The 14045-nt window shown below is 46.0% G+C and overlaps 1 protein-coding gene across 28 annotated transcripts in view; it reads left to right on the plus strand.

Moving 5' to 3' along the window:
* The window catches only part of macf1a (microtubule actin crosslinking factor 1a), a 192973-nt gene that overhangs the window by 87706 nt on the left and 91222 nt on the right, over positions 1–14045 (plus strand). For 13 of the 28 annotated variants that reach the window (XM_027286533.1, XM_027286544.1, XM_027286540.1 and 10 more), the window contains 2 exons: positions 589–666; positions 1611–1703. In XM_027286533.1, coding sequence (XP_027142334.1) covers positions 589–666; positions 1611–1703 — 171 coding nt within the window. Of the gene's footprint in view, positions 1–588; positions 667–1610; positions 1704–9176; positions 10557–14045 lie in introns of those variants that run through there. The other 15 variants (XM_027286528.1, XM_027286522.1, XM_027286520.1 and 12 more) reach the window with 8 other exon arrangements.

A 14045-nucleotide genomic window follows, 5' to 3' on the forward strand; every position in this document is an offset into this window, starting at 1 on the left:
AAACTAATTAAAAGAGTTTCCCTGAAAGATGTTTGAACATATTGACTTGGTTTTTCTCTGATTAGACTCATTAACATATTCAAACACATTAAAAGCTTACACTTACAAACATACATCACTCCTCTCCTCTCCTCTCCTCTCCTCTCCTCTCCTCTCCTCTCATATTTGCTGATGTGATGACTAATCCTATGTGTGCCTTCTCTTTACCAGCACAGTGTGAACCTGCATCCTGCACTCGTGTTTTCTTTGCAGCAGAGTGTGTTTCTGTGTGTGTGTTTGAATCTTTCCTTCCTCTAAACTGTTTTTTGAGGTTCCTCTGAGGTTTGCATCTTTTCGATTGTATCAGCATGGTTTGGGTCTTGAGTTTTGGCCTGTCTTTAACAGCTCCTGTTGAAGACAGCGCCCCCCGGAGGATCATTTCATGTCAATACAGCCATGCTGAGTTTTCACTTCACTGCACTGTGGATTGAATTCGGCTTGATTTGCACTCACTGCTGCCTCTTGCATCTGTGTCACTAAAACCTACAGAGTTTAAATGAATCTGTCGACGCTCCTCACCGTGTCCTCTCTCCTCTCTTCTCTCCGCAGCCCAGAGAAAAGGGCCGAATGAGATTTCATCGACTACAGAATGTCCAGATAGCGCTGGACTTCCTCAAACAGAGACAGGTATGCACGAAAACAGACGAACACAACAATGAATGGAGCGCCTGCATCTAATTCTCAACTGTATCAGTGTCATCCACCTGCAGGTTTAAGTCTTTGCAGCTTGAACAGGATTTCTGCAAACAGGGAACACCTGACAAAACAAGCTTTAATCCCACGCGATGAATCAAAAGTGTCAGAACAAACCTTGTTCTGCGTCTGTTGCTGTAATCTGTTAAACCAATTAATCCAAACACGACAGAAGTTTTGTTGCTTTTCGTCCTCATTTATCTCGTGCGGTGTCCACGAGGATTATGAACTAATAACTCTGTAATATAAGTATTAGTCCAAGCTGGAGTGTCTCTGCTGCACTTCACTGCTCTCTGTTATAGTCAGTGTCAAAATCTTTCTTTGTATGACCATTAATGCTGAATAATATACACAGCATTTGGAGCAACACATGCTGCCAAGGAGACGACGACGTCTCTTTCAGGGACGGCCTTGATTATTTCATAAAGACGATGCAGTCCAGACTTGTCCCCTTGCATAGCATCGTCCCCTTATTTTTCACCTGCTCTGTACCTGTCCTCTCATACCGAACCTTTCATCCGCTCGCCTGCTCTTCCTGTCATGAATAAATCTCTCGCTCTTCCTCCACGTCTCTTTCTTAAATTGCACCTCTCGTCTCTCTTGTCTCGCTCTCTCTCTCTGGAGACGGCAGTGTTTCACTGCAGGCCTAATTATACAGCCTCTGTGCTCGGCTTACCAGAGCCGTGAGATTTAACAAGGTTTCAGGGAGTCTCTTACAGCTAATGGGCATGATATTTAGAGCGGAGATCATTTTTCATCCTTAGCATGCAGAAATGAAGATGAGTTGTTCTCCTCATCGCTCCAGGCTCGTGTAGGTTATGTCACATTCTGTATTCTTTGTCAGAAAACTAATAAAAATCTGTTTTCTCATTTTTCAGGTCAAACTTGTGAACATCAGGAACGATGACATCACTGACGGGAACCCCAAACTGACGTTAGGTCTCATCTGGACCATCATCCTTCACTTCCAGGTCTGTGCCCGCCCTCCTCACGCTGCGTTTCCTGTGTTCGACACACTTAACGGTTATTTCAGTCAAAGCAGAACAAACATAACTTCTTCTGTGGGCGACTAAAGGTTCTTTTATCAGGCTCTTAATGAAATAATACCTCTAATTAATAATGTAATTATTGAGTTCTGGCTCACGTCGTTACTGCTGTGATACAGTCTGGATGTTAATGGATTGAAACGTGGATTATTGTCCTGTTGTCCTGTTGTTAGTCTGTCCAGCTGTTGGGATTTCACTCATTATCACTTGCAGGATGAGCCTCGCTCTGTGTGTGTGTGTGTGTGTGTGTGTGTGTGTGTGTGTGTGTGTGTCAGTGTTAACTTATGCTTTTTGCACGACTGAACTGCTGACAGGAAATCAGAAGGTGTGTGTGTGTGTTCATGTTCTTCAAGTCTGAAGTGTTTCCTGATGTTATGGTGTCAGTGCAGAGTGTGTACACGTTATTTTCTATGGTAGCTGTATGTACACACGACTTGACAACGTGACTCTGTGTTCTAAGACTTTCACGTGTGTGTTGTTGTTGTCTCGAGTCTGTTATGAAACACCTGAGCGATGTCATCCTTTAAAACATCACCTGAGGACACTGTTTGGCCTCAGTTTGGTGGTTTGGTAGTTGGACAGCTCGGGCATGAAGGGAACACTGAGGACGACATGTTCAGTCTCGAGGCTGATCCTGCATTCACAGTTTGTTCCTGTATATCTTTCATCACGTGTTCGGACTGAAATAGTCCCGTTTTAAAAAATATATCGTCTGTGGGCTCCTTAAACTTCAGCTTGTTGGCAGCTTCAGAGTTACTGTGCAAGTAGTACGAAACATACAGTGTGCTGTGTTATCCACATGAATCAGGGATTTAACTTCAGCTCCATGCAGGCTGAGTGAAGTGAGTCCCAGTCCTGGACTCGGTCTCTAAATTTAGAGATGCTTTATTGAAACTAGAAAACGAGAGTTGTCTTAAGGGCAGTGTGTTTAGTCTAGACTGTCAATCATTGGAGCTGATGATGAATAATTTCCACCAAATGTTCCTGCATCACTGCAGCCTGCAGACAGGCTTGTGCTCTGTTAAAGTCAGAGTCGTGTAGATATGTTGATGTTCGTTTGCTCCCTCGTTACTCGTTGCTGGATCTCACTGATTTACGTTATGAGGTCATGTAGTTGCTGTGGTCGACCACTAGGCTGTGCTGTGACGTGACCCTCTGCAAGGTGACACTGCCAGCTGGTTGCTATGGAAACAGTAGTGCATGACACCCTGGCAACCGTTTTGAATGGGCATGACTCAGCAGAACATAGTGTTAGACAGACAGACAGAAGGAGGTGGAGGGATGGAGGGATGGAGGGATGCAGGAGGACTAACCCAGAGATGACGGACAGGATGAGGCTGAGACAGCTCTGGAAACATGGAGCAGGCCAACAGAACAGGAAATATTCACCGGGTTCATGAGATGCTCCATGTCCCTGCACTGTGTTGTGTTCGGATGGTTATTACTGTAAATACACGATGGAGGATCAGCAATATAAATCTATATGTTCAATGTCAACGCTTCCACGTCCCAGTGTCCTCGAGTCTGTTAGATAATTACTCTGCAAAAATACAATAGAAGTCGGATAATCTGATCCCGAGAACAGCAGATGATGTTTTTTATTCTCTGTTTGGCCCATTTAGACATTTGAATGTGTTTCTTTATTATATTTTATTATTATTATCGCCTCCAGTGTTTCCTCAGTTTATGTTTTTGTGTCTAAAATTGTTTTTTGGGTGCAGTTTGTTTTATATTCTGTCCGTATGAAAGTGCCAAATAAATTTGAGTTCAATAATCAGAGATGAACATCCACCTCAAGGTCGCACTAAATCAGTAATAAGTCTTCTACATGACAGCGAAGTTGGGGAGGTAAAACAACAGAAGGTAGAGCAGGCCGTGCACTAATCAGACGGTCGGGGGTTTGATACCCGGCTCTTCCAGTCTGCGTGGTCGAAGTGTCCTTGAGCAAGATCAGTGGTTAGCTCCCAATAACCGATGAGCAGTTGGCATCAGTGTATGAATGTCAGAAGACTAGAAAGTTTATTTACAGTAACAAAAACAACATTTTAAATGACTTTTTATTACATTTTATTGCTAAAACTCTTTGAAAACACATGATTATAGTGTAATACACAGGAAATATTGTCACAAAATGCTGTTTCCCTCTGAGGTACATGTTTGTACTCTATATAAAACAACTTATCCTGAAGCTGCTGCAGTTGTATCTGCTGTTGTTTGCTGCCTTTCACTCAAATATTCACAGATACGTGACCTAAATCAGCAGAGGCATCTATAATTTCCTCATTAGTCTCAGCGGCTGCTTTGGTCTGATAATCACGACGATGGTGAAGAAGTAATTTCTGGAAACGAGCCTGCAGGTCTTTGTGGACAGGACGCGTATGTGCAAATGAGTGAATCAGCACATCGGGTAATTATAGGAACTCACTCAGTGAGCTATCATTTTTCACTCGGGTTCTAACTGTCATTATTAGTCATTATTTCATGGACACGTCCGGCTACAGATGAGGCGGTATCTCTGTCTTCACTTCACTCTGTCAGCCGGCTCAGACAAGCTGCCTCCTCCACAGTCCTGCTGAAGCCGAACAGCTTCGCTCAGACTTTTTTTAAATAACATCTTCTGCATGTATTTCCTGCCGATTATCCGTCAGTCCACTTTCTCTGTACTGAACGCCGAGCTCTGCACTCAAAGCACAGTATAGTCGATATTTTCTGCAAGACAGTGACAAAATATTTCATTTTAAAGTCGCTCGTCGAAGCAGAAGAAAGCCTTAATGAATCTTTTACAAGATTCACAGCTCACAATATTAAGACTTCTTGATAAATATCATTACATTTTAATCATAAGTGGTTATTAAAGTGACAGCTGGCTTTAATTAATCAATCTTCTAACTTCTAGCTCAATATTTGTTCATCTGCTCTGTGTAAATGTGACTGTAGCTCCTCAGTCAAACCTGTAGGTGTCAGCAGTCAGTTCACTATTATCTGACCTGTCTGTGGTCCCGCCTCCTCCTGCACTGTGTCCGCCTGTGATTGGATGAACCAGCTGTACGTCACCGGCTAAGTCCTGGTGGGTGAGTTCATTCCTGAACTGGTGGTGGAGAAATTCATCACTGCTTCTCGAAGCTGCTCGGAGGCAGGATGAGCAGGCGGGGGCGTCTCTTTATTAGTGTTGTTCCTCTGTAGTAATTTAGGCTTCTATTGCACCAGTTGATCACCGTCTGTGTCGGGTACAGCTGACCTCATGTACTGATGTCATGCTCATGTGTGTGTGTCATTGCCCACAAAAGATGATGATACTGTTAGGAGAAAAAAACAAAGACAGACGTGGCAAACTTTATTTGTCTGCTTAACATTTGAGGTCTCTAAGCAACATAAACTAGACTGGCTGCCTTTATTTGCAGTTGTTTATCATCGCTTGTCTACTCGTGTTTAGTGTTATAAATAAGTTGGAGGTCTTCTGCATATTCTGTCACGTTAGTTGGGGGAAGAGCATTGCTCACTATCTCGTCGGTTGTTAATTACTTGGACACGGCAGTGCTTGCAAAGCCAGAAATATCTACATTCAGCACCACCATGAAGCGGCGAGTTATGTGTCTTTAGATGTCTTTAGATTTTTCAAACTGGGATGTACGATCAGGAAGGCGTGGTGTGCAGATTCTGACGATTGAAATCTGAAGATCAATCACTGTGGTTCAGTGCACGTATCGACAAAAGAGCTGCTAAATAAATGATCAAAAGAGCGTCTGAAAGTCCAGCGTGCAGCGGTCTGGTCTGGTTAAAAAAGGCTGACACTGGGTTCAGGCGGAGGTTGCGGTCTGATTACGACAGCTCATGATGCCGTGCCGCCACAGCGAGGGGATGAAAGCCTCGGGGAGTTGATTAGTGCCTCCCTCTCATTGGTTCATGCCTTTTGCATGTGTGTTTGTGTGCGTCGCTCTCTTTACGCTTTTCGCTTAATGAGTGAAGATGGATCACTCTTTCTGCTTTCTCCATCTCGAGAGTGCTGCCCCTGTTAGTGGTCTCCATCCATATCTGTCTCTGTGAAAACATTCACCATACATATTAGGCACTTACCGCGAAATACCATGAGTTCATACATCTGCAGGAGAGGGTAATGAGTGCTCTTCTCCTGCAGGGTTATTGCCGTGCAGGATCAAACATGACCTGTGTTATTCGATGTATGTGCAGCGATGGTGGCTGGAGGCCTGTAGATTAGCTGGAGCCATAAAGTGTTTTAGATTTCTGCTTTAAGTTAATGTTTTAAACGATGAATCCATCCATTGAGAACTGTTTTAGATTGTTTAGGCTCATCCAGTTTCTGTAAAATCCAGGTACCTGATCACATCGATGCAGAAAACCTGCAGATTTCATGTTGCCATTAAACATTGATCAAAGACCTACTACAGTGGTTGATAGTGAAAGCTTAGCTATCTCTGTAGCTGCTCTGATGTGTGTGCATGTTTCCCTCTCCCTCGTCTCAGCTCTTGATCCTTTCATAGCCTCCATCATCCCCTCCTGTTATTTCTTTTGTCCTTTTCAACTTTCCCTTAATTCCTTCAAATCTCCGTCCTCGCTCGTCTCCTTTTCACCCATAAAGACGCTCGTAACCTGTGGCATGATGGACAGATTGAAGATTGAAGGCGATAGATGAAAAGCGAGCGAGCGCGAAACAGATTGAAGCTCTCGCCGGCTTCTCGTTAATGTTGCAGAAATGCATTTCGATTTGATTTCTCTCCTGCTCCCTGTTGCAGTCTGTCATTCAGGCGAGCTTTTGGGTCAAGTGTGTGTGCATGCATGTGTGTGTTTGTGGCACAGAAAGCTGCTCACTAACAGCCAAGAGAGAGAGCTAGAGCTAAAGAGAGAGAGAGAGAGAGAGGCAGGAGCAACGAGGAAGCGGATAGGAGGAGGCGAGCCAAGGAGGGAGGGGTGGATTGTGAGAGTGAGAGATCGAGCAGAAGAGAATGTGAAGCTGCAGCAGCCGGGAGATAAAAGCTTTTCTCTCCCTCTGCCGGCGTCTGCGAGCGAGGGATAAAGCAGAGGAGCGAAGCCAGCTGAGGGAGAGACGAGTCCAGGCTGCCTGCTGTCACTGGAGCTCCCGGCTTCTCCTGATCAGCAGGCCTCGGATCACAAACGCACAGCAGGACAAGACACTCGTGGACACGTATGCAGAAAGGGCTCACACAGCTGACCAGGGGGGGGACGCCCAACCTCGCAGGCGCAAGCACACATACTCTCCTCCTGGACCGCATCAGTCGGATCAATCCAGCCACGCTTGTGTGACGGAGCCACGGTTTCCTTTTAGCCGGAGACGCCCTGTGTTCCTGTTTTTGCTCCATGCGTGGCTTTTTTTTGTTAAACGGGACGTGGAGTGCGGACCCTGTCGTCCTAACCTCGTGGAGTTCAGGACTGCCCTTCACTGGACGCTGAATCCCTTTGGCTCTGTTCCAGATGCACATCTGTACCTGAAGTAGGTCTGTTACTAGAACTGGATTTTGACAAGACCCTTCCTCCTCTTCCAGTCCACTTCTGGCGCCTACCCCAGATGCCTCTTCCTAATTAGATCTAGTGGACAGTGAGGGAGTTATAAAGAGCGAGAGCCTGTTTTTTTTTTTTTTTTTGTCTCGGACTAAGACGTGGTCTAAATACCCCCCACTCCTGCAAACTGTGGATTTTGTCAGGCTGTTGCATCGTCGCACTGCACCACCTGATGAAGGGGAAGCTTGCCTGAGTAACTGGCAGATTGACAGCAGGAGGTTTATGATTGGACAGTACTGGGACACAATTTCTAGTCAACTCCTCAGGGAATCTGACTTCAAGGTAGGGGAGCGAGGGGGATCTTTTAGACTGGTATCCAGGGGAGAAGCATGTGATGCTAAGCTGTCTGGGGAGCTTAAGGTGGAGTCTGTCTGCAATGAGCTGCCTCCAGAATTAGATCAGCACCCTATTTTGTGGTTTTTCCGGACTGTGACGAGTTGATTCTACAGGTATCCGACCGTTCTACACGATCATTGCAAAGACTTTGAACTTTCCCGCCAATCACGTCAATGGGAGAAATTAACACCAGCGATCTTAGACTCGACAACAACAGTCCCTTAAGAGGAGGAGGAGGAGGAGGAACACACACGAGCTGCATCACATGAGACACCAGCTCAATGAGCAGGATAAATCGTGGGAAGATGACAAGGAGAAGCATCGGGGGCGGGAAGCCGATGCTCTGATTGAGTATTTAACAAGCTGTCAGAGTATTGGCTGAATCAACCAGCAATCTGTGGCAGCATTGGCTGACTGCACACTATCTCTCACCCACAACCAATCTGGACCGCCGTGCTGCCTCGGCAGAATGAGACACCAAGCTCGCCGTTACTACGGGGGATATCGACAGCATCACTGTTAATACTACTTCCACTACGAGCACCGTGACAGATAGGATTCCTACTGATCGCTGCTGTGTGGCTGACTTGCGTTACGGATGTTACTTGCTCTCCTCTCGCGCTGCAATAACATCACCACAGTTGGAGGGAGGCATTATTAATTCATGACCTCAGATAGCTGTTAGGATCCGAGTGTGGATAGAGCTCTTGGATTGCACCGGCACCTGGAACCAGCACCAGTTTGTTTGTGGTTGTTATCGAGGGTGGAACGAATTTGCAGCATTGTTTTTCACAACCTGTGTAGCAGTCACCTCTCGTATTTTTTAGGAATTATGACATTGAATAAAGAAGTGCGATAAGACTGCTACTGAAACACTGTCACACTTCATTCTCACGTCACACACAGACACATGCGGTGTGTGTGAAGCAGCCGGAGCTTCACTAATGGGCTGAATAGATCCGGACTGCACTACATTTTTTCTCTCTCCCACACTCATCAAACCTTCCTGACACGTCGACTTGCACCAGGTAACAGCTCACCTGCCAAAAAAGCCTGGTGATAAATCAGGCACCTGACCCCAACTGGATTTATTTTCCTCCCTCGTGTGGCTCGGCTTGACATAACTGTGTCCTCGCGTCCTTGACTGCGACCACAAGTCTTCTGGGATAAAGAAAGCAGTCCAAGCGAAGCAGGCGACTTCCCGCACGTATACATGCTGTTAAACAGCAGGCCCTTAGAGAGAGCAGCGCTGGCCAGTGTGCACAGACTGAATTTAAGTCAGGTGAGGTAAAGGAAAGAGGAGGGGGGGCTGAGATACATCAACTTGCAGCTGCCTGTCCTGTGACTGAGCCAGTAACTGCCTGGAGAAACTTTCCCTCTCTCTCTCGTTTAGTGACAGCTTGTACCATCCATCTTCTTATTCACCGGGTTGTATTTAAGATGGCGCCATGGAAAATGGGGCTAAACCTGCTCTTCCTAACTTCACATTACTCACAGGTGTCAGATTAATGAGGGAGCTGTCAGTCAGTCGCTAGCCTATCTGAATATTTCCTCTCTCCTGCGTCCTTTTTTCTCTCTCAAACAACTGGAATAAATGGACATTAACCCGGCCCCTCCGATGGATTAACTGCCCGTGATTTCTTTTTTTTTTATACGCCGTTTTCAGTCAACATCAGAAACATGGGGAACTCCATGGGTTGTGTCAGGCCTACCCAGGAGGGGGAGCTCAGTGGAGCCCCACCACTTTCACCAAAGAAGCGTCTACGTTTCAGACGTAAGCACAAGGGCAAGAAGAACAGGAAAGGAGAGTTGGAACACGAGGACTTTGAGCGACAAAGAAGCAATGAGCCCGATGAAAGGGAGGAAGAGGATGAAGACGACGAGGAAAAGGCTGCAGTTACTGAAACAGCGGATTCAGACTTCAGCAGCAGAGCTAGGACTCTTATACCAGTGCCTGATACCCAGTTGATTCATTCCAAAACTAATCTGCACAGCAATACTCTTTCCCCCGGCTCCCTGAGTACCAATGTTGGGGGTCTTTTAGGCAGCAGGATACTTGAAGCATCCCCCAAGCCCAGCCCAGCCTGGAGAGGTGTTTTCTGCCTACCAGGGGAGGAAGACACCGTTAGCGCCATCATAGACGTCTCCAGCATCCCGAGCCAAACCACAACCACCACCCCAGTCAACACAGCCCCAGTCCTGGGCAGTACCACTCCAGGTGGAGGGAGGGTCTGTCGTGTCAGGGAGAAAGTCCAAGGGGTCCTAGAGAAACCCTGGATACTCAAGAAGGACAAACAAAAGAAGGACAAAAAAGACAAGGGGAGGGTGGAAAGGGAGGAAAAGGGGGAAGTGGAGGTTAAAGGAGGAGCAGAAGGGACAATAGGAGTGGTGCGGACACCTTCAGGGAGGGAGCGTAAAGGTGTTGTCCACATCCGTGAGGTGGATGGTAAACTCTGCGTGGTCAGGACAGTGTACCCCAGTGATTTTGGCTCTCCAGTGTGGAGGGGCGAAAGCGACAGTGAGGTAGATGTCTACAAAGAGCTCCCTGCCTCGTCTCCAGTCACAGGAAATATTCTAAAAGTCCAACTATCGGAGGACGATGAAAGACGGGCCGAAATGTCAGGTGCAGGGGGTTTCCCCATGTCCTCTAACCAAATGCGCATTCAGGAGGCGATGATCGTCAAGGGATTTAGTTTGGACACTCCGGATCGCGCGCCAAAGCAGTCTTCACTGCTGGAGTCGGGCTACGCGAGCGACCTGCCGCTGACCTCTCCAGAAACGGCGGGCACCACTCCCAGTCAGACAGACTGGGGAGGGCTGACCAGCAGTTCATCAGAGAGGCTGGACTCCATGATAGAGAGTCCAATGTCACTGCAGCAACAGGCGACTGTAAAATACCTGCCACAGGTTTGCCTCTCTACCTCTACCTCTGTCCATTAGCCAACCCGAGCTTCTTATTCATCCCTGTCTTGGAGAGTGCTGATTAATCCAGAGATTCACAACCCCTGGGCAACTGGTACCCAACAAAAACAGATTGGCAACCCCTAGAGTAATCAATTGATTGACAGAAAATTAATCTAATTCTAGAAATACATTAAGTGTTTGAGTCATGAAAAATGCCTAAACATTTTTTGGTTCCAGTTTCTAAAATGTGAATTTGCTCCTTTACTGAATATCTTTGCGTTTTGGATTGATGGTCAACTGTGATCGTCATTTTTCTAGACTAAAAGTAATCGACAGATTAATCGATAATGAAAATAATGGTTTGCTTCAACCCTACTCTTGACACCTGTTCCTTGAGAAAGGTGGACAAATATACACTCGGTCACTTTTAGGACTCCAGATGTAGCCACGAAAGGAATGTTTTTGCTCCTGGTAGTCTACCTCAAGGTCCAATGTTTAAGCATGATATAACAAAAATGGAATATATTATTTTCTTAGTTTCTATAGTAGACCAGAGCCGACAAACTAAACTAGATCTTCTGTGCATTTCGTAGCCATCATAGTTTCTCCCTTTTGTTGAGAACAGGAAGGCGAGTGGGGGGGGGGTTGCTATCCACAGCTTATACTGCTAGACGCCTCTACATCCTACACACTGCTCCTTTAACCATTTGCAGTAAATTAGTGACATTAAACTGATGCATGTTGTTGTAGTCAGACAGGTCTTTGAAGGGTGCCTTTGTTGTCAATTGTGCACCATGTTTGTGGTCATGTGTGTGTTATCAGCTCTTAAAAGGCACCATGCCTCTTTCCATTCTTTCCACCTCTGTCCCCAGAGCCTAATCAACGCAGCACAGGCCGTCACTCCATCCGCCTTTCGCCGTATCCTTCTTCCCTCCCTCCCTTTTCTTCTCCTTCCTCTCTTTCCCTTGCTTGTTATTGCCCTCCACAACACCACACACACTCCTGATGTCTGTTCATCAGAGTGTGAGAGACAGACAGGCCGAGTGTTTGCCTGTGAGAGAAGGGTCATTGCTTCAAATGACAGGGTGTCCTCTTGTTCCAAACTACAACTTGTCATTTCGTGCCAATTCAGTAGCACACGATATAATTACGTGCATCTGCCTGTGTCTGTCGAGCTCTGCTGGTTTCGGTTGAAAAAGGATACTTGAGGGAAAGTAGAGCGGTGAGTTATTGATTCACGTTGTAGTCTTTCTACAAAACATTCGACTGTTTATTCATCAGCATATTCTGCACAGTTTGGGGCCCAGTCACAAGCTGTCTGCCAGAGGGTCTGGATATAGTTTGAAAGTTTCGGTACTTGAGAAATAGAAAGATATTTTTCACACATGTATCACACTCTTCAGTCTTTTCTCCTCTGCCATGCTCTGTCTTTGTTGAGTTGGTAACACTCCTCCGGTGCTCTGAGCTCACAGTCTGGGCAGCCCAGCTAACAAACTGAGCTTACAGCAGCTACAGTTAAGAAGCAATAGCAACAGCAAAGGGGAAAAAAAACTTTCCTGTAAAGAGCTGCACATTTCTTTGGATAAAATATGAAAAACTTTAATTTCAATCAGGAAATATCTGAACAAAGAATTAGTAAACAAAACTCTTCTGGTGTTTAATACACAGTGCTACAGACAGTATAGAAGTTACTAACCGTGTCTATTACATCTTGAAGACTCTATCTTTGGTGCAGTGCTACATGATTCTACCGAGTTAATTGTTTGTCTCTTATTCCTGTTAATATCTAAAGAATATGAAGTGTTTGCATTTCTTTGTTCCTTCTCTTTGACAACAATAAACCAGAGCGGAATCCAGCAGCTTTACATCAGAGATGATATGTTAGTTCTGACTAAATGACATGACTCAGACTGGAAGACGTTGACCTCACTGTGCTGTGAAGCTCACATGCTCATGTGTGTGTGGACCTCAGTGTTTCTGTGCAGCTTGTGCTCATATTTGGGTTGCAGAAAATGTTAGGGGGCTCACACACACAGAGAGAGAGAGAGAGACTTTCTGTGCTAGCGTACAGCTGTTCAGCCTCCTTCACCTTGAAAATGAAAAGGCTGCTGCAGCCACTGCAGTAACACAGCACAGACCAACGCTCCACGACGGCTGCCACAGTTCGTCCAGCTCTCAGTCCACAGTGTTCAGGCTGTGCAGCACATCACGTCAGCTCGTGTTTAGTGCTGCATGTCTCACTTGATGAACAGTTGCTGAGTCATGAGATATACACACACACACACACACATACACTGATACTGTAGATGCTCAGAGTTTCCTGCTTAAGCGAGCTTTTAAAAGGGGCAGCGATGATCAATACTGTGTCATGAGAGGGCTCTGTGGATGTCTAAAGTGCAGCTGTCCTTTGTATGTGGGTCTGTGTAACGCCCTTCTCTGCATAAAAAGAGATTTGAAATGCGCATTCATCAGTGAGGCGGCTGCTTCGCTGAGCCTCGAGGGGATTCCTACCACATGTACCCACAGAGCCATCCCACTGTGTCTGAAGCTATCCACCCATCATATGTCTGTCTGTCCTTCATCCACCCGTCCGTCCTGTTTGTTTAAGGACGTGAAGCCAGAGGTGCTTTTTGTTAAACAACAATCAAACTATCTTTTATGTTTCCTCCATTCTCCCGTCATTGTGATCTCCTGCGTCCACCCCTCGCTCTCCCTCCTCTCCAAAGAGGCCATGTTTCTAAAAGAGGGCTGGTCCACAGCCCCACGAGGCCGCGAGTGGATCATGGCTGCACCGAGCACTGCTGTTTGCAGTGTCACTCACATGACACATGAATATATGTGTTGGGAGAGGCACGTGAACTCCGGCACGTCACGTGACCAGCACTGCAACCTGTTTCTGTGTATGTAGTCAATACAACCTGCAAACTATACCTGGTGACATATATACCAGACACCTGGAAGACATCAGTTGTGTTGTGAACAAAACTGCTGATCCCATCTAATATTCCACCAAACTGCCTTTGGTAACACTTCCCCCGGTGCCTTGACCTCACAGTCTGGCGGCCTGGCTAACAAACTGAGCTAACGTGAGCTAACAGCAGCTGCAGGTCGCATTGAACTTTTAATATCTCTTGATAAAATATCAAAAACGTTAATTTCAATCAGAAAAATATCTGAACAACAAAGTAAACAAGACTCTGAATCTTGATAGACCGTGCTACAGACACACTAACTCTGTCTGTAAAGACATTTACTTCTATTTAAACAATCTCAGCAGGTAGAGTTGCGTTACTCTGTCTGTTTGCTACCCTGTGGGCTAATGTAGCGAAGCAGCTGATGTCACGTTGACATGCTGTAATGACTGCACAGGTTGTCAGCCAGTCAGACGTGTTTACAATGAGACAGTGTGCGGCGAGTTGACAGTTTCTCAGTGTCAGAGCAGCGTCTACATTTAGAAACACGCACAGGTTCATTCTTGATCATGGGAATCAA

The sequence above is a fragment of the Larimichthys crocea genome, chromosome XIII (genome assembly GCF_000972845.2).
Source record: "Larimichthys crocea isolate SSNF chromosome XIII, L_crocea_2.0, whole genome shotgun sequence".
In the NCBI taxonomy this organism is placed as follows: domain Eukaryota; kingdom Metazoa; phylum Chordata; class Actinopteri; family Sciaenidae; genus Larimichthys; species Larimichthys crocea.